Raw genomic sequence first — 20,942 nt, 5'->3', positions numbered from 1 at the left:
CCTGTGCCCCCACCTCTGCTCTGACCTCCCTTCAGAACCTTTTATTCTGCCGTCGGCCACGGGCCTGTGGAAAATCTCTTCTCCTCGCCTTCTCTGCTTTGGCCAGGCTGACGCTCCAGGGGAAAACTGACTTGACTAGACGACTTCAAGTCATTCCTGAACAGTGTCCACTTCTGATAAGTGTGACTTTGAGAAGAGAAAGAACAACTTATCCTTTCATTAAAAAATATTGCTACTCATGTCTACAGATTTTACGATAGCTAAGAAATGAAATATACCTGAAGTGGAAAAAAAAGTGGGAATATGATATTCAAGAATTTATTTCAATGTTGTATAAACTATAGGAATCTGTTCTGCTTTTATCTGCTTTCAAGAAAATGAAAGTTATTCAATTTCAGTAACTAAAGAAGCTAAAGGACATCTTTGTTCATTGTCTGTACAGTCCAACCTGTCCCCAAAGGCTTCTCTGTGTATTTTTAAAAAGATTTTATTTATTCATTTTTTTAGAGAGTGGGGAAGGGAGGAAGAGAAACATCAATGTGTGCTTGCCTTTCATATGCCCCTACTGGGGACCTGGCCCACAACCCAGGCATATGCCCTGACTGGGAATTGAACCAGTGACCCTTCGGTTTGCAGGCCAGCACTCAATTCACTGAGCCACACAAGTCAGGGTTCTTGTGTATTTTTAATAGAGTCTGCTTGTGGAGACCCACAATCAAAGTGAATAAAAAATTGAATTTGGGCCAGAGAAGTCAGAATATTTGCCATCTTGAGGAGTCCAAAAAAGCTCCAGATTTTTACCTCTCAGGCGTTTGTTTCAACACTGCTGGAGTTCCACTCAGAAGAAGAGAGCAAAGTCTACTATAGAGCTGGGCTACAAGACTTGTGGGCCACTTTAGTTTTTGAAATAAATAGAAATAGAAGTGAGACAAATTCTTTAGGCTAAGAATTTAAACAAAACCAAAGTCTGCCAAGGACTGAGATGGCACATTTCATACTTTCCTTACCTATTTTCTTCAAAGTTACACAATAGTCTCCCCTTATCCATGGTTTTACTTTAAATGGTTTCAGTCACCTGCAGTCAATGATGGTCTGAAAATATTAAATGGAAAACTGCAGAAATAATCAATTAATACATTTTAAAACTGTGTGCTGTTCTGGGTAGTGTGATAAAAACTTATGGTGTTCTGATCCACTGTACCCCAGCCCTGAATCACTCTTTCATTCAGCGTATTCACGCTATATACATGACCCACAATTTAGGCACTAACAAGCCATCCTGGCTTCAGATTGATTGTTACAGTATCACTGTGTGTTCAGGTCACCTGTGTTTTACTTAATCATGGCCTCCAAATGGCAAGAGTAGTGATGCTGGCAAGTTGGATGTGTCAAAGAGAAGCCACACAGTGCTTCCTTTAAGTGAAAAGGCGAGCACAGCATGAGAAGGTGTTTTGAGAGAGACCACATTCACATAACTTTTATTACTGGATACTGCTATAATTGTTCTACTTTATTATTAGTCATTGTTAATCTCTTACTGTGCCTAATTTATAAATTAAACTTTATCATAGACATATACATATAGGAAAAAACATAGTATATTTAGAGTTCAGTACTATTTGCAGTTTCGGACATCCGCTGGGGGTCCCTGTGGGTAAGGTGGGACCACTGTACTCATTCTAAAGCAAAGGAGTAAAGGGGATGGTCTGGCGTCTCCTGTGTTTGCTGAGTCATCACGGTGCCAAAGCTTGGAGCTCTTACACTTCATTTCTAATTTCTTGACTTCTCCCCATGCAGCCTTTTACCTCCAGGCATTTGCTACTAAGCCTCCTTCTCACTCTCACTGTGACAATAATCCTGCGGATGACTTTGTATCAATACATGAAAATACCCTCCAAAATTTGCCAAAATAAATGAAAAACAAGAACAACTTTTAATGATAAGCCAATACAGAAAATATGTTCCATATTTGGAAATTCTTCATTTGCCAAATGGGCATAAAACTGCCTTCTGTAAAATTTTTATCTATTATGCACGTGATAGTGTATAGCATCATGTGGATGTGAGATGTTATCATTACCACTATTGTTGTTTTCCGGAGAAGACGAAAAAGAGAAAGCAGAACTGTATGGGAAAATTTTTATAAAGAGATGAAAAATAACCAGGGAGACCCAGAGAACAACAAAGTAGAAGCACACGATTTTTACTTTGTTCTCCCTGGTCCCCCCTTGTTTTCTTCCTGCTCTAATTCTACCGCAATGTCTGTGAAGTTCCAGGGCTCTGCCACAGTTCCCCACTGCCCCCAACTCCCCCCACCCCCAAGGGCAAAAATCTTCTGGTTTCCTTCCTCTCCTCTGCTACTTCTAATATTCCATTTAACGTCAGGGGCCCTATGAAAAACAGGAAGCAACTGCAACCGGTTGCAAGATCTGGCAATTGGGACATTAGGGCTCCCCCTTCTGTTCTTGGAGTGCAGGTACCTGGGGCTCTGAGTCTCCAGACAAAACTCCAAACAAAATTGACCTGCAGGATCCTCCCTGCCAGAGTGCATCAAAAAGCCATTGAGAGTAGTGTTTTTCAAGTTTTAATGTACCTAAGAATCATCTATTCCAATACAGATTTTTGACTCTGTAGGTTAAAGGGGAGACCAATATTCTGCAGGTTTATCAAGCTCCAGGTGCTGCTGGGGCTGCTGGTCCTCAACCCACACAGTCGGAGTCTCTGTATCAGAAGCGCCACCAGGGGACGTCCAGGGGTTTACATGGTGATTACAGCCCTTATACCAGAAAGCAGCATCTCTGTAGTTCTCAATATATATTTTTTATCTTATGGGACAGGCCTATATTTTCTTCAGATCTCAGGAGAAAGAAAAAGTATTGCATTAATTATCTTTTTATGGTGACACCATTGTCTATTCTTCGTGAAGAAACAACTTTAGAGTAGAGTTTAAAAACCAGTGACACAGATATGTAGGTTTTAAATTCTCAAAAGCCACAATCACTATTATGGAAACCACTGATTCAAATTCAGTCTATTTTCTTATTGATTACATGGGAGTCACAATAAGACTGTTTTAATGATCTCCAATCTGTAGCCTCAAGTAAGTAATTCCCAAGGATGCACATAATTCAGACAGAGGACTGCTTCCTTAACCTTTACTTCTCCTTTTTATTCATTCAAAAATTAGATTGTGTCAAATATACCTAAAAAAAGCTGTTAAAAATGTAAAACTGTGTTTCTATTTGATGCCAGGCACTGTTCTAAGTGCCAGATATAACCGTGAATGAAATGGGCCATGTCTTTGTCCTGATGGAGTTAACATCCCAGAGAAGGGAGAGAGAAATCAAACAAATATGATGGCAGATCCAGTGAAAGTATTATGGAGAATAAAAAATCAGGTAATGGGAAGGAGGAAATGAGAGAGCGGAGTCAGGGTTTGCCCTTTTATATCGGTGGGACGGCATGGGCCTCACAGACAAGAGTATCTGGTGTGAAGGAAGGAAGCAAGCATATATGTGAGAGAGAAATGGTGCAGGAAGAAGGAAGAGCAAGTGGGAAGGGCCCGAAGGTGGAGGGCACCTGGAGCAGAGTCAGCACAGGAGGCAACACCGAATGCTGCTACAGAGAGAGGAGAGGGTCCCGGGACTGGAGGGAGCCCTGCCATGGAGCTCCTGTCACAGTTGAGTGACATGAACAATCTTTCAGTCCCCCACCTTTTTTTTTTGAGGAGGCCAAAGGTAAGAGCAAGAGCCAGTGAGGGGCTTATGGCTGAATGCAGGAGAGACAGTGGAGATGTGCGGAGCTTAGACAACACTTTGGATTGTCTTCATTTAGCCTTCATCAGCTTTCTAGGAGTTTCCTTCCCCTCTCCACTAAAGAATTTTCCTGTGGAAGTGAAAGAAAATCCCTTCGGCTCATAAGCTTAATAAGAAAGGAATCACTAAATATTTCTTTGCCTGTCCAAAGGTGCCTAGTATAATGTTGACAACAGAAATATAGAATGAGAAATAATGTCATCAAAATAATATGAGATCTGTAGTTTAATCAAACAACATAAAAATACAGTCCAAGTTTATATATAGCATAAGACTGTGGTGCTCCATCTGTGGTAGCTGTAGTTGATATCATCAATATGATCATTGGTTACTGTCAGCTGGGGTCTCCTTGCTCCTCAGAGACCCACATATAATTGGCTTTCAGCCATGTCAATCCCACGGCCTGTGGAAGACCAAGTTCCCCTCCGAGATTCCTGCAACTTTCTGGACACCTGGCACCTCCGAGCTCCTGTTCCCCAGATCCACATGTGCTGGGCTGTGCTCCCCAGTGTTGCAGAGGTAAGCATTTTGAGTTTTCCAAAGACACATGTATGTTTTGTCTTTGTGAGAAATTTAGACTTTACTGAAAAGCTGATGGGGAAGCTAAAGAGGTATCTGTCACAGAAAAATAAAACAAAACGTTTACATCACCGAAGGTCTCAGCATTCTTTAAATGATTTTCTATGAGGACGGAGCTCCTCTGGCCTCCAGGTTACCTCAGCCTCTTTCCATCTTGAGGGACTGTCATCTTTCTTTCTCCCTTTTCCCTACTTTCAAGAGAAAATCGAACCAGCCAGGCACCACCAACGAAACCTACCTGGTCACAAACAGCCAGCACCCTGCTCTTTTAATTCCTGGCACCACAAGAAACCGGGAAGGTGGGAGGATTATTAGGTGGCCTCCCCCACCCTCCCCTCAAACATTTATAAAATATTCTCCCCAAGAGGGATTCTGGCCAATAAGTTTTAAACACTATTCTGGCTTAGGCACGCATCTTCCTGGATGGCTTCAAAAGCCACTCCAGCTCATCTCTGTTTCCTCTAAATTCAGTCAAAATATTTACTCTTCTACCGTTCTTTTTCTTGTGATGTCTTTCCTATTCCCTAAAGTTGCTATTTCCATTTAACTAGCTGGGCATAGCTAAGGTTTCAAGTTTTTCCTAAATCCCATAGCTTCTAGCACCTACTTTGATCCCAGTTTTCTTGACTAACCTCCTATAGTGATTATTTCAAGAGATTTGGCTGTGGCTTACTCAAAAATTCCAATGAAGGCCATGCTTAAATTGAGACCATCTTTCATCTTCTTTCTTTAGACCTTATTACTCATCAGTTCTTTTTGTGTCTCCCATGTGAGTACTTACTCCTCTGCCTTTTTTCTATTCTCCCCCAAATAGGCTAGGGATCAATTAAAAAAATATTATTAGAATGTATTTTTTTACTACACAGCTGTTTGTATTTTTCCTCTATTAGGAAGTAATGGGATGTTTTTGAGTAGAGATTCTTTAGGGTCATGTAGGTAGGAAAAAGGAAAAATCTCAATCAATTCTTTAATATGGTAGAATTGGTTATTAAAAACACAATAATTTTAAAGATAAATATTGTACAATGGCTGATACATTGTAGCCAAGCTTAAATATGTTCATACTCTAAAAATATTGGGAATATTTTTAAAACCAATAATTATGAGGAACTGACAATTAAAAAATCTTTTTAATAGTTTATCTTTTCAGCCAAGAATAACAAATTAATTTATTTTTTGTGTCATGATTTATCCTAAATGTCCTTATATCACATACATGTTTTCTCTCCGCATAAAATTCTAAAATGTTAGAATCTAAGAATATGTTAAAATTTCCTGCCACTTCTGCTTTGTATTACATGTTTTATTGGTATTCGCCTTTAATCCTGTATTACAATAATCATGTAGAAGCAGCAGTGAAATGGTTAAGTGATTGGGCTTTGAAGCGAGTCAGCCTGATTGAAATCACAGCTCTGCGCACCCCTTTTGTAAGTTATTAAATATCTCCATGCCTATTTGTAAAATTGGCGTAAAGTTTAAATAGCTCATGTAGGGACTGAAACAGCATCCAGGTCAGAGTAAGAGTTTAATGAATATTAATCCATATTAATTACGACCTTTTCCCCGTGTGTGTGGCACCTGCTTGGGCACTGTTAGTTTCCTACCCAAGACTCAGCCTCTTTCTCTCTCATGCTGGCGGAACATGTTTATGAAGGGGTCAAAAATGTCTGATGCTTATTTTTCCAAGCCTCCCTCGTACTGGGACCCAACCATGTGATCCTGACTCTAGCCAGTAACTCAAGGACTAGTCTGCAAGCAGGAGGCAGTTGGAGGAGGAGGTGGTGCTGTTGGGATCCTTTATGGAAAAGATTTTCCTCCATGAAAAAGGGAAATGTCTAGAAAAATCCCACCCTTCTTTCCCATAAGAGTGCCAGAGGCTGAGGGAGCCTGCGTGGCGGTTGTGGAAGGTGAGGAGGGCAGTCAGAAAGTGAAGGGAGTAGGGCTGAAAGGGTGAAGAGCGTGTGTCCTGGGTCCCTGATGACACTGGTGACAGCTGAGTGGGTCTGGGGAGTGCCTAACTCCAGGCTTCTCACTGTGTGATGAAATGAAATTCCAGTTCTGTAAGCCATCATTACTCAGGTATCCTGTTACTTCCAAAAATGCTACAACTGGTAAAAGCACTTCGGGAAATAGCATTGGCATTTGTAGAAAGTACCAAGGTTTGCAAACATGTATATAAAATGGTTTAATATATAAACTATATGATATTTTGATGAACAAATTAATATTATTCTCACCTCCGAGGCAAAATGTCGACCAGGTAATTTTCTCTTTTATACAAAAGGATCACGCTTACTTCAATAATGGAGGGGAGAAAAGACCTGTTGAATAATGTTGCAACATAGACTAGCCTAACATACAAATTTAAAAAGCAAACAACAAAGCTAACCCTTAATCTTTCTGAAGATTTTCTTAGAATGAATATTAGACCATAATAAAACTATTACCAATTTTATATTTGTATCCCTGCCTTTTTGATCTTCTGCCTCCAAAGCCCACAGTGTAACTTAAGAATATTTTTCCTTCATATTTGACACTTGTGAATCCACTATTTTCTGAGTTTTCTTTAAATGGTTAACTAACTTCTAAATTAATTTCTAGTTAGATTTCCAAACAATAGAAGAATAAAGGAGTGTCTATACTCTTTATGACCACACAGCATCTTTATGCCATGAGACTTAAATCCCTTACACTTATTCTTAAAGCTTCTAATAAACCCTTTAACCAGAGCCAAACAATAATATAGTTAAAGAAGGAAATTTCATACCCATGCCTCATTTTCTCTTGGTCAGCCAAAGAAATGCTTATCTCCAGAGAATAGAATATTGAATTTAAAATATAAGGATATGGCAGCAGTATCTTCTGGTACTCCAGCCTCAGCAGCCATCTGGTTGCATCTTGATAGGAGATCCTAGCTATTGCCACAGGGAGGGGGAAAAATCCACCCAGCTGAACCCTGCTTGAATTTCTGACCCACAGAATCATGAATAAAATTTGTTGTTTCACACCACCAAGTTTGTTAAAAGAAACCCAAAATACATTGGAAAGAACATATGCAATTGAGATAGTGGGAGATAAACCCTATGAAAATTTGGGTTTCTGCTACCTCTGAATTTTCTTGGCTCAATTGTGTGGCCATATTAATTTATCCCTTCAAAATGGAAGTTGTTTCTCTTTTCATCGTTTTTGATCATGGGGTTGGCTAGGGTCACTCACATGGCTGCGCTCGAAGGAAACATGGCTGCATGTTGAAAGTTAATGGCTAACACGTCTGGCACTTCAGATGAGTGACTTTAACAGCTGGGATCCAGCTGCATTTTGCTCCACAGCAGGATAACTGGATTTCTTATATGGAACCTGGATTCCAAATGAGAAAAGTAAGAACCTGCTAGGTCTCTTGATTGGGGTATTTGGATGGGCTAGAATGAATTATTTTCCATTTAAACAACGATAGAATGAGATAGGTTCCTAAAAATTGACTATGCTACAAGATTTCAGGAACAGACTAGATTTAGTGAATGAGGGGTCCGGTGTTTACCTGGACAATTCAGTTAGAATAGTCAATTTGATAACCTTATGTAATCATTTTGAGATTTTGTGAATGTTTCCTCTTGAATGTCTCCTCTTGAATATGTTATAAAGGTGGTTACATCTAATACCTATTTAAAATAAGTATATTTCATAAGATCAATCTAATTTATGTTTACAATTATTTTGCTAATTATGACAAATTAGCAAGGTTAGCTAGAATCCTAGGTTAATGTTGGAAAAACCCTTGGAATTATGTATCTTTCCCCAACTTTGACTCTTTTCTTTTTTTTTTCTTTTCCCTTTTGTGGAAAAAAAAAACCAAAACAGTCGACTTGCCAGAGGTCATGATCCATCAGTGAGAGTAGATACTTAAATCTCCAGTCCCTAGTGCTTTTTATTTGCATGTATGAAACAACTGTGTTTATTCTGAATGAACTTTCAATTCTCATTAACTTTTGAGTAGACAATCACACTGGTGGAAGAAAAAGCATTGCTGAAAACATAAATAGAAAATATTTTTTAGTAAAACCAATTAGGTATACCATAGTTATATTGCTCAGTTGATAGTTTTCTATTTGTGAATATGATGGTGTACAATCCTTAACATTGACTTTGAGGTGATGGATAAAGTTTTATACTTTTCCAAATAAAATCTGGCCTCGCTTGTTGTGGAGATTTTAAACCATACCAGCTGGCTCTACCACAAATACAAAGAAATGAGACCTGAAAGGTATATCGGAGATAACTCTCAGGCTCTTTCAGTTAACCAAAGAAAATACAGACAGAGGGAAGGATTCCAGTTAACAATTTCATACATTTAAAATGGGCAGTGGCTCCAGTAGCGGTTGCCTTGGCTTTTTAAACTCTCCCCTTTAAACGGAAAAAGCAGCCCTGATCAAGGTGGCAGGTTAGAACAGTTATTCTGATATCGGCTGTTGCAGGTTTGACCCTCAGTCATGGGACATACAAGAATCAACCAATGAGCGCATGAATAAGTGGAACAACAAATCCGTTTCTTTCCCTCACCAATAAATTTAAAAAAAAATTTTTTAAGGCAAAAGCAGGGCACTTCCAGGCCAAGCGTCAGAACATTTGCAATCTATCAGTCTTATTTCCACTTCTGATTGAGCTCAGGTAAGACTTTTGGTAACTACAAGTGCTGCAAAACAAAAGGCATGGGGGAAAAAGTTTAACCAGAGCAGCAAAGGAGAGATAGCCAAACCCAGGCCCCGCCCCTTACTCCACCAATAGCAACACACCCGACACCGGTTTTCCGAGCCTAGCCAATTGGCTACACCATCTGTGCCAGACGGAAGGGGCGGGGCGGCGGTTGCCAGAGAAGCTACACGCTAGTTACTAGCTTTGCTTTGGTCCCATTGCATCTAAGCCGGTACTCTTCCACCCCATGCATTTCTAGGAATTCGCTTGCTTCCGCCCCAGGTCCCTAGCCTTCCTTTCTAGCTTTCATCCACTGCACAGCCCGCGGCCTCCCGCTCCCTCCTACCTGACCCAGGGCTGGAGATCACAGGTACGTTACTCCCGGCTTCACTAACGTTCGCGGAACAGCGGCATTTTCCGCCCCTTCGAAGCCCTCTATTTGCCGAGCAGCGACGGACTAACGTCACGGCGACGTGCTGACGTAGAGGAGCGTTTTTTGGGAGAGGGAAGTTTGGGTTTAGAAGACCGCTGGGGCGTTACTGGGGGCTGCGGTTGGGCCCTGGGTGCGGTGGCCGTGGTGGATCCCGGAACTGAAAGACGCTGGAGTTTATCCAAGGCGCGACCACATCCCGCCCCCTCTGTGCCCACACCCTCCACTCCCCGGAGACTGGTTGCCTGGGCTGGGAAAAAGGCTGCAAGGCTCAGATACTGCTAGGAAGGATTGTTGTCCCTGGGACGTCAGAGCGGGTATCTTGGGCTAATGAATGAATCCCTGACCGTGCCGGCCGGACTTGACAGTATTTCTCTACGAAATACTGGTTTTACTCATTCGGCTGGCCTTTAAGCACCCACTATATAGTATAGCAGACCGTAGCAGGCCCTAAGGCTCCATAAGTGAAGAACTATTCTGGAAGCCTCAGGAAATAATTCCTTCCCCAAGATCCTGGGTTCCAGCCTGTAGGAAATCCTTTCAGGTGTGTGGCCTTGGGCAGGTCATTTATCAGTCCTTGCTTCAGTTTCCTCTTCTGTAAAATGAGGACAATAAGAGCCACTTTGGAGTGGTTGTAATAAAAGAGATTAAGTAAATCATTGCCAGGTTTTGAGTGTCCATGGTTAATAAAAGGTGCTGCTTGTTTACAGAGAAACCACATGGTGGCTGGTGTTGAGAATAAAGTCTGCTGAGGAGACATTTTCCTTGTAACCTCAAGCATAGTATCGTTTCAGGTGTTTTTGAATGAATGAGGTAACTGGAGTAGTTCTAAGCATCACCGGGTTAATTGCGGTTAAAGGAACAAACCTCAAGAAGCCTATTTACTTTTAAAATTAGTTTGATTGCTTTCTGCTTAAAATAAAAATACCATGTTTGTGATTCTTTAACAGGTGTCCATTTTTTTGTTTCTCCTTTTTCTCTGCTTTTGCAATTGTGTGTATAAATAGTAGTGTTTTTGTATCCGAAACGCCCAAAAGAATGAGAAAATAGCTGTTTATATTACTATTAATCATTGCGCTTGTCTGTACAAATGAATGAGTCCTGGGGAGCTGGGTATAGCAATGAAGTTGGCATAACATCCACCTGCTGCGCACAATTCTTTTGGAAGTTAGTAATTGTTTTCCCTGGGTTCTGGTTTACTAGTACTTTAGTGGTATTTTCAGTAGTAGTCAATTTATGACTACACTGAAGATGATTTGTAATAATTCTGCAAAGAATAGGTCTCAAAAATTATTTTTAAAAGTTGGTTCTATACAGATAATTCAGACCTGCAAGTAATTTCAGGAATGGCAGTTGACTCGGGATGATTATTTTTAAAAAGGATGACAAAATTTAAAGGAAAGGTGTGATGGGAAAGCAGCCCCAACACAGTGAACCAAAGAGGCCCTAAAACAAACAAAACCCCCTCGCCTGTCCGTGCTTCTACTTCATTTTGTTTGGAGCCCAGCACAGCTTTGGCTGGCAAAGATTAGTCTCATTTTGTAAACCAAGGCCCATTGTAGCTAAGGGTTGCCCATGTCAGGTGGCTCATAAGAACCAAAAACTGATGAGTCTTGCTCAATATTCTTTCCATTTAATATGCTGCATGCGGGTCATCAAGGAATGGTTTTACTTATATTCAGTCTACCTGTGCTACGTTTGAAAGGGAAAAAATAATACTTTTAAAAGATTTTCTTCAATCTGGTCTAAGTTAATTTTGGTACTTACAGGGGTAAACTATCATTTTCTGGAACTTGTATGTGGAGCAATTGATTCAGATGGTCATGGGTAAATGAGGTGTTACATTTGATCACTTCTTTCTGTACTGATCTCTTGCCAGTCTGGCATTCTAATTCTGATTCTTTTGGTGTTCTTCATATTTTTTTTTTATCACCAGTGGAAACAACTTTGATTTCTTCAAAATTTTTATAGGAAAGAATGTTGACATTTCATCTCTTTGAGACCCTAATAATTAGTTTCACTGCTTCTGCTTTCCTCCCTTTCATACGACTAGTCCATTCTCCAAAATACCACTTGATTTGTCTTTAAAGATGCACTTCTAATCTGTTATTCCCCTGCTTAATATTATTTAATGGTTTGTCTTAACCTGTAGGAAAAAATTCAAGCTCTTGTGTTTAGCATACAGATACTATTTTCAGCCTGTCCAGTCTCATCTTTGCAATGCCTGTTCCCTCATGATTCCTTTGTTCTTCCTGGTACTTTGCCCATTACCTGGAATGCCTTTTGCTGTTCTGTTTGGCCAAAGGCAAAAAGACTTGTCCTGCAGGACTTGACCAAGTTTCCACCTTTCCAGGAAGTCTTCCAGGATCCTGCCAGTTGGTGTTAGGTATCCTCCTGTACATGCTCATGGCACGTCACGAGTTCCCTGTCACAGCCGTTAGCACACTGGAGTTCAGTGGTCCCCTTGCTGCGTGGATTCTCTTTGGACTTGTGGTCTCTGCCTTCAAAGAGTTCAGTCTTACTCATTATTTACTTGTACGGAGCATTTTTTATTTTTAAATATAAACTGAATTTATAATAGTGTGGTTGAAACCTGACTGGATTAAGGCGAGTTTGTATGTTATTTTCTGCTGTGTAGATTATCATATTTATTTATATTTTAGTATCTTATGGTTTTTGGTTCACAATTGAGTTCTACCACTTCCTTACTTAAACTCTTGGGCAAGCTATTTAACTTTTCTAAAACTTGTTTTTTCATCTGTACCTTTTGAATATTAATATTAATAGCAACCTGGTAAGGATTTTTGTGAGATGATGTGTATAAGATCAGTCAGTGCTCCATTAATAATGGACAATTGTCCTCATGTTGAAGGGATGGAAATGCCTTAAATTTATCTGATAAAGGATGCTTGCTTTGCTTGGGATTAGGCAATGTTCTGAACAACTTTGGGCCAGTCTTCTTCTAGGTAATTGGGCTTTTATATGGGGCCTCTTTCTTTTAAAAAATGCCTCAGTTTGCATAACAAATTATTTGATCACCAAACATATATTGGAACCTAACCTACACCCTTCACTGTGTTAGGTCGTTTTTGAGGGCCGAGGATGATGGGTGTGATATTTGCTCCTACAGACTTAGTGGCAAGTTAAAAGTCAGCAAAAATATGAGCACGATGGAGCAATTAAATTCTAAACTGTATGATTCTGAAAATACTATTAGATGTTTAGGATTCTTGACGGTCGGGAGCAGTCAGGGAAATACTTGGGGAAGGAACAGAGACTGGGGCATGAAGTACGAGTCCAGTGTTTACAAATCAGTCATTCTTGCTGTCAGCTTTTCCCCGTTTTATATTTAAATTACTTTATTCATAGAGGATTTAGCTAGTTATTTACAGTCATGCTCTGTATAATGACATTTCAGTCAACATTGGACTGCATAAATGATGCTGGTCCCATAGGATTGTAATGGAGTTGAAAAGGTTCTGTCACCTGGTAATGTCCTAGCCGTCCCAGTGTCAGTGACACATACTCACGTGTCAGTGGTGAGGCTGTTGAAACAAACCTCCTGAGCCGCCAGCCACATAAAAATATAACATGTAATTATGTACAGTACATAATACTTGATAATGATAATAAACAACTCTGTTACTGTATTCACAGTACCACACTTATTTTTATTTTGGAGTGTACTCTTTTTCTACTTATAAAAAAGTGCTGTAAAAGAGTACACTGTGTTACGCCAGCAGCAGCCTCATACATCTGTTTAGCATGTTTCTAGATTACATCATTTCTCTTGTGCTTGATATCATTTTGTGTAGTTTTGTGCAGTAACGTGCTGTACAGGCCTGTGGCCTGGGAGCAGTGGACTATTCCACCTGGGCTTGTATGAGTACATCTGTGGTGTTTGCACAGTCATGAAATTGCCTATGGTGCATTTCTCAGAACATATCTCCATCATTAAGTGCTGCAGGACTGTATCTAAGATAAACTGTATCAGAAAATGTTTTTTTCATTTACAGTAGCTTTTACTCATAAGATCAATTTTCTACCTTTAGTAAGTTGTTACTCTTTGCTTCTTTTCAAATTTCCTATACATTTTTTTCACTACGGAGTGTAAAAAGCTGTACAATTACTTCGCTAGTAATCTTTTGACCGGTGTCTAGAATAGTGAGAGAGAAGAGCAGGATTCTTATATCTATTTTGTGTTCCTTGTGGAATATTTCATAGTGGATTTTTTTCTGTAGAAGATTTATGCTTTTGTGTGAAGCCAGTGGAAGCTAATTTTCCAAGAATTAATGTTTGGCAGCAAATAATTGAAACCTGCAATATTAATACACTTTTCTCATCAGAGATTGGTTTTAAATACATATTTGTCTGTAGCTGGTTAGTTTACTTAAAACAATCTAGGTGCTAAGGAAGGTCATGGACTGTGACCATTCTTTTCTCTGACCGTGGCCAGCATCGCGGTCCCTGAGCAGCCATCTCTCAAATGTTTGTTGTTGGCCAAAATGGAACATAGTTCAGTAAGTGTAGCTGGATCAGCATAAACCCATGACCACTCCTGGGAAAAGCTTTAAGTACATGCCTTTTGGTAGGGAACTGGTAAAGTCATCTCTGTATAGGAAATTTAATCCTCTAAACATTAAAAATATTTTAGAATCTCTAATCTTTAGGGATTTGGTCACTAAATATGTGTGCAAAATATGTGTCTTTGTTTCAACACTAGCAAGTTGTACAAAAGTATTGTTTATACATTTGTCAATTGGCAGTATATACTACATAATTGAAAACATTTTCTTTTGAAACATCTGCTTTTCCATGCAAGAATACATTTGGTCCACTAAAATGATTTTATAAGGTAGGACTTTTTATGCTGAAGAAAATTACTGCATTGTCGTTCAGCACACATGTCTTTGGTTATTGTATTGTCACAACACAAAAGTGGCGTAGTATCTTGGAACCTTTAAATGATTTCTGTCCAGGAAAATATTTCTAGATTGTAAGAATTGATTGTTGATTATTTCTCTGGAAGTACTTGCGACTTCACTTACACAGTTCTCTATTTCACGTTTTGAGGAATCAGTAATGAAGATAACCTTTTAGAATGTTGGGCCAAAGTCATTCTAAAATCTGTTTTTACATTGTGTTGCTTTTATTTGTTTATCCTTTAATATAAGACACAATTACTTTTATTTTATAAGTGATGAAGAAGAAAATGGTTGTGTGATTTTATCTTGTGATAAGTTTTTTCGGAATATTGTATAAGTAGCTGTCAGAAGACGACAAGACTAAGTAAGAACGTCTATAAAATACTTCGACCAAACCGAATCTTATCTCATAAAATATTTCCTACAAATTGAAGCTCCCTATCTACTCACATTATTTTTGAAATTTTATTGCAAAGATGGAAACTGTTTTTCTTTTAATGATTCGCACAAGATGAATCAAAATGTGAACGAGTAAGAACAGTCTTTATTCATCCTGCTCATTAACTGCTCTGTGCCTTAAGTTCTCTCCTTCAGTTATTACTCGGCTTTTACAAGGCTCATAGGTACTGAGGATTCAGATATAAATAAGACATTCTTTCGTGAGATGCCAGCATGCGGAGAAGCAAATGTTTAAACAAATGGATGGCTGAAAGATAAATACCAATTCCTCTCAGAGTGGGGAAGCTATTGAAACTGAACAAATCGGTAGATAATTTTCTTGATTGCAGTGATTTATCCAGAGCAAATTCTTCTTTACTTTTAGGCTTGGTGTCCTTGATTTTGTGTCTCTCTATATTTATAATTCTTCTAGACTGTAGATAGCTCCAGTATTGTTATTCTCTAATAACGGGTGTAGCATGTATGCAGCATTTGGTTAGATTATTTTAGATTATCTGTAGGTTAGTCAGCTGTTTCATTTGGACATGAGTTGCTGGCATTTCCAAAATATGAGTGTGCTTCTCTTTGGCCTGTATCCTAAATATTTGCCTCTGTGGTACATAGAATCTTCAGACAAAAATAGATACCTTTTTATAGATACTTTGGAAGGTTTTTGAATCACTAATTAAGTATTGTTAATAAATTTCAACCTATTATTTTATATTTACCCAAAGTATGAAAATTCTTAAACATATGTATTTTATAACCCAGATATATAGAAATAAATTACAGAGGTAACTATCTCTGAAAAAATGCAGAAAATCTTAAATGCAACATTTGATTTTGTATAAACATAAAATGAAGTCAGAAACACACATTACTGTATACCAGAGTTATGAGAACACAGCCTTAATGATTGCTGAAACATGCATTACTTAAGTTAGAAAAGCTTTAAAAATTTATAAATATTCACATTTAAAATGACACCTCCATATTTGAGTGGAAGCAATTAGATGAGTAAAACTTAGAAGTAGTGCCATTCTCTGTTCACTGTCACCAAAAAATACCCTAGATTGAGCTGGAAAGTAGGAGTAAACGAGTTTAATTTTGAAAAGTCTACTTTTAAAGGAATAACTTATCTTCTTTGTAGCTATTATTGTCAAATACTTTTAAAAGTATGTTAAATTTTTACTATTCTAGGCATATATAATACACATTCCTGTTGGATGGTTCTAATGAAACTGAGTTCTATAGTGAACCTATGTTTTTTATTTTATTTTATTTATTTTTAGAGAGATAGAGGAAGGGAGGGAGAAAGGGAGAGAAACATCAATGTGTGGTTGCCTCTCACATGGCCCACACTGGGGGACTTGGCCTGCAACCAGGCATGTGCCCTGACTGGGAATCAAACTGGCAACCTTTGGTTCGTAGCCCATGCTCAATCCGCTGAGCTACACCAGCCAGGGCTGAACCTATGTTTTTTATATCCATTTTCTAGTCTGACTGGATTAAGATATTATTATAATGCTTCAAAAATAGAGTACTAAAGGTTTCTACACTCTGTGATTATACAGAAAGTAGCGGGCCTTTTAGAGACTGTGTATGGAAACTGGCCACTGTGGAATGTTTGTGCTGTGCAGCTTGGATACTATTTCGAATTAGCATCACAATGAGTAGCAGTTAGGAGTTTTAATTTGTGAAATATTACTTGTTTATACATCTTTCCATTTTTACTATAGGGTATTGACATAAAAAAGGATCTAGTGAAATGATAAGCTTAATAACTAGACTATCTCCTGACTTTCAGCCCGTGTGGAGAGGTTGTTGTGGAAGCCACCGTAGTCCATCGACCGGATTCATGGAGGAGCCTGCCAGCGGTGGAGGTCGTTCGGAAGAACTGTTCTCCCATTTGAGGAGCAGATCAGAGAGAGAGCCACAGTGTGCCAGTGAAAGTCATCTCAGCTGGTAGTCTCGACAACAGGGGGTGTCTAATTTTCTGGGTTTAGGGTTTCATGTTTTGTCCATATTGTAAATTATTTGAATCAAATACAGCATTTTTTCAAGAAGATCTCCTTCAAGTCTAGTAATTAATGTATTGGTTTCATTTGATTACAATATACTTATTTAGCAGAATTTGGCTAGTTTTTTGGATTCTCAAGGAAAGCAATTAGAAATGAAAACCTTACCTATTAAGAACTTATAAAGTGTTTTAACTAAGATAAAGGAAGATATAAATTATGGAATGTTGGCTATATAGTTAATGAGTACTACTTCTCTGTCACTTGGTATGTTGCTGTTTAAGAAATACCTGCCATGTTTTGCTTTTTTAGAACGGGGAATATATTTGTTATGTATGTGACTCATTGCTCCCCCAAATGACAATAAAATACAATTATTGTTACAATGAATGGTACAGACCAACTTCTAGTTTACTTTGTTAAAAATGAAGATGTTCGCTCATATGTAATCATTCTTGACTTTCTGCCCATGGTTTTTAATAGTGGGCAATTGTCATTCACAGCCAGCATCTTCTTAGGCCCGCCACTTTAAGCCAGTGGTGCTTAAGAACACAATCTGCTTTTTGACATAGCCTCTAAGATGCCATCAGATGCTGATGAGCCATTACATATATATTCCATAAAGAAAGAAAAGAGCTACCAATTAAATACAGACTCGGAATCTTATTTATAAACATTAAAAAGCTCATTAATTATATATAGGTTTTTATTCCAAATATGTGCCTATGTAAAAATAAAATGTAAAAAATATAATAAATGGGTTAAGGTATTCTCAAAACTCTCTCTACTCAAGTCCAACTCTTCTGAGTCACTTTTTGACTCCACTTGTCCTTGCTATTAAGAATATTGGCGATTGGCATTTTTTTATTTTTTCTCTTCCCACCCCCCTGTTGTCCTTCTGACCGAGCGTTGGTGGGCCGTCTTACGCTTTTCCCTGCCAGGGCTTGGCATTTTTTTAGGAGCGTCTTTAACTGAAATAAAATCTCTGGCTGTTGGGCTTGTAATTACAATATACAGCAAGCCTATATTGGAGTCTTGTTTCTGGAATATTGCTAAACATTCCTCCTTCACCAGCTCCTGCAGACTCTGTCCATGACCCTCCCTCCCTAGGGGTTACACAAGCCTCACGCCCTGTCTCTGGGATATTCAGCAAAGCATTGGATACTCCTTCTACAAGCCTGGGGTGTGAGCAGGATGGAGAGATCAGGCTGCCCCCTGAACTGTGGAGGGGGATTGTAAGATGCACCTGATTTCAGGATGTAAAAATGTATCCCCCCCAAAAAATGTGTCTTAGAATAATACACAGTAGTGTCTAGGTAAAACATAATGAAGGCAAATACCAGTTTTGTTCTAAGTGATAATTATTATAAAGCCAAATATGAAGGATTTTTAGATCTCTGGAGAGATATAGTTGTTTGTTATCCTTTTCTTTAGCTTATTCATTCTTTGGGGGGAATATTTTGTGAAGAGCAGTAACTTTTAAGAAATGGTTTGGGAGTAAGGTCTAGAAACACCAGTCTTTTGGGTTTGGAGTAAGGGAGAAGGAAGGGAAGAAAAAAAAGACAGGCACTCCCACAAATTGCTTTACAAACTAGAAAAGGGGTGTTGAGTAATTATCCAGTGGCACAGTGAAAGCATTGCTGTTGGTGGTCTCCATGTTTTATATACTTACCATTTAAAAAATTGTCTTTCTGTTTATACTAAATGTAGAAAAAATATGGTAGTATAGAAAACTCCATTACATTTTCAGTGACAATTTCCTGTTACATTTTGCAGAGCAGTTTAGGCAACTGTAACATTTAGTTAAAGGTATGCTATATATATTCATGAAAGTATACCTGGTGTATTTGACAGATTTAACTTCAGTTTTGTTTCTGCATATCTAATTAGTGTAAAACAGGGCATCCTAAATGAAAAGGCTGAGTTGGAAGCAACGTTTAAGGAAGCCGAGTTGGCAGCCTTTTCTGTGGAATTACTTTTACCATTATTTAAGGACGCCATTGAAGAAATTAGTTTTGAAAATGTGAGTACTTGACTTGTGAACATTTAATAAAACGAAAAGCTAACATAATGCTCAGATTGCACTAACTGAGGTTTCATATCTTAATGTAGCTATACACACGTGCTGGTATTGGATATTAAAACACGCAGGGTAACCGGTGTTCTTTATTCCATAGTTCTTTACTTCAGAGATCGTTTCAGGCATGCACTTGGTAAGAGGCCGAGCTAGAAACTGTACCTCAGTGCTTAACTTACATGGAGTTGAATTAGTGAGTCAACTTTTCTCAATAGTAAATTTAAAGCCAAAATATTCTGAAAGATGAAATATATCTGTTTTTTATGTTTTGTGGAATCTAAAATTTCAGTGTACTAAAGTTTGAGGTAAGGGCAAAAAAATAGATTGCATTCTATTAGTTTTATTAAAATAAATGCTTGAAATACTTTAGGGTTTAATCTCTTATTTTGATTTCACTTTACTTTAATGTACCATATAACAGATTCTACTACTGTTAATAAACTTGGCAGCACTTACTATTACTATGTACAAAAGGATGATTTTGTCACTAGGAAAAAGTACTCTTTGATAGTAACATTATATTTTAGAGTGTGTTAATGCTATGTGTTAAATATGTATGTGGTTTTTGTATTTTGTCAGGCTGATGTTTCTCCATCCAGTTTGAAGAAGATTTTTAAACAGAAGGAAATATTAACAAAAGAATTAGATACATTTAAACATGTAAAACAAGCTTTAGAGCATCTTTTTAGAAAGCCAGAATACCAACAAGTAAGGAATATTAACCACTACTTTAATAGCGGTATTTCTCACTTGAAGGCTATATTATTTTTCAAACTGTAGAAGTTAAAATACTGGTATATTTAAAATGAAAATAATTCTTGATTTTTTTGAAATGTCAGTCATTAAACTAACCTGTACTTTTAATGTTTTATAAATAGTTCTACATGAGAGCAATGTATTTTTTAGAAAGATTTTTATTATCTATATCAAAAACTTCAATTATTTGTTATAATGTTATCATTTCAGCCAATTATGATAAAATACTCATAGAATGTAAGCTCCTGTATACATTATATTTATACAGCCATGTATTCTCTTTTTGGTAACAGTTTTGTGATGATGTAATTCACATACCATACAATTTGCCCATTTAAGTGTACGACTCAGTGCTTTTTAGTATATCCACAGAATTGTGTAGCTAGCTGTCACCACAATCAATTTTAGAGCATTCATCACTACAAAAAAACTCCATGCCCTTTAGAAGTTTACCTCCCATTCCCACCCACCGCTCCTTAGCCTATTAATGTACTTTATGTCTCTATGGATCTGTCGATTCTGGACATGTCCTATAAATGGAGTCATTTAATATGTGGTTGTTCCTAACTGCCTTCTTTCATTTAACAATGTTTTCAAATTTCATCCATGTCTTAGTATGTATCAGTGCTTCACTCCTCGTTATTGCTAAATAATATTTTACTTACGAATTTATTTATGTATGATATACCACTTTTATTTGTCCATTCCTCATTTGATGGCCATTTGGTTTGCCTCTCCTTTTTGGCTGTTATGAATGAAGCTGCTGTGAACATTCATTTGTGAGGTGTGTGTAGCCCGAGAAGTGAAAACACGGATGCCAGGCAGGTCCACTGTGTGACCTTATAGAGCATCTGCATGGGCTTCATGAAGGTCCATGACCTCTCTGACCCTGTGAATACAATTTTGCATTCCATGCCCCTGAATATGTGCTTTTCCACATCCTCAAACAGGATTATAACACTCAAAGGATTAAACATTCTTCTGTGTTCTCATTTCACATGTCTATATAAATTCTGTTACTGATTTGCCATGAATAAAAATAATTCTTATTGGCAGAATTAGGTTGTTTATAATTTTTTACCTATTCCCTAACAGCCCTGTGAGCTTTCTCTGAATACAAGATTTTTGTGATTTTTATGCCATTGGCTTGTACTTTCTGTGGCATTATTTAAATTAACTAATTTTATAAATTGTGGACAAAACATGATTTGGAAC

General features: G+C 38.1%; 1 protein-coding gene across 6 annotated transcripts in view; it reads left to right on the top strand.

Annotated features, from left to right (window-relative positions):
* The first annotated feature begins 9,231 nt into the window (after positions 1-9,231).
* ODF2L (outer dense fiber of sperm tails 2 like) overlaps positions 9,232-20,942 on the top strand; it is a 36,816-nt gene continuing 25,105 nt past the window's right edge. For 2 of the 6 annotated variants that reach the window (XM_053655547.1, XM_053655546.1), the window contains exons 1-5: positions 9,232-9,453; positions 16,684-16,841; positions 18,785-18,917; positions 19,072-19,164; positions 19,551-19,679. In XM_053655547.1, coding sequence (XP_053511522.1) covers positions 16,735-16,841; positions 18,785-18,917; positions 19,072-19,164; positions 19,551-19,679 — 462 coding nt within the window. In that variant the 5' untranslated portion in view covers positions 9,232-9,453; positions 16,684-16,734. Of the gene's footprint in view, positions 9,454-16,683; positions 16,842-18,784; positions 18,918-19,071; positions 19,165-19,550; positions 19,680-20,942 lie in introns of those variants that run through there. The other 4 variants (XM_037136552.2, XM_037136550.2, XM_053655548.1 and 1 more) reach the window with 3 other exon arrangements.

Source organism: Artibeus jamaicensis, unplaced genomic scaffold (genome assembly GCF_021234435.1).
Source record: "Artibeus jamaicensis isolate MK-2021 breed Jamaican fruit bat unplaced genomic scaffold, CSHL_Jam_final scaffold_1019, whole genome shotgun sequence".
Classification (NCBI taxonomy): Eukaryota; Metazoa; Chordata; class Mammalia; order Chiroptera; family Phyllostomidae; genus Artibeus; species Artibeus jamaicensis.
Note: the sequence above shows the minus strand (reverse complement) of the source record. Positions and strands in the feature narration are given on the sequence as shown.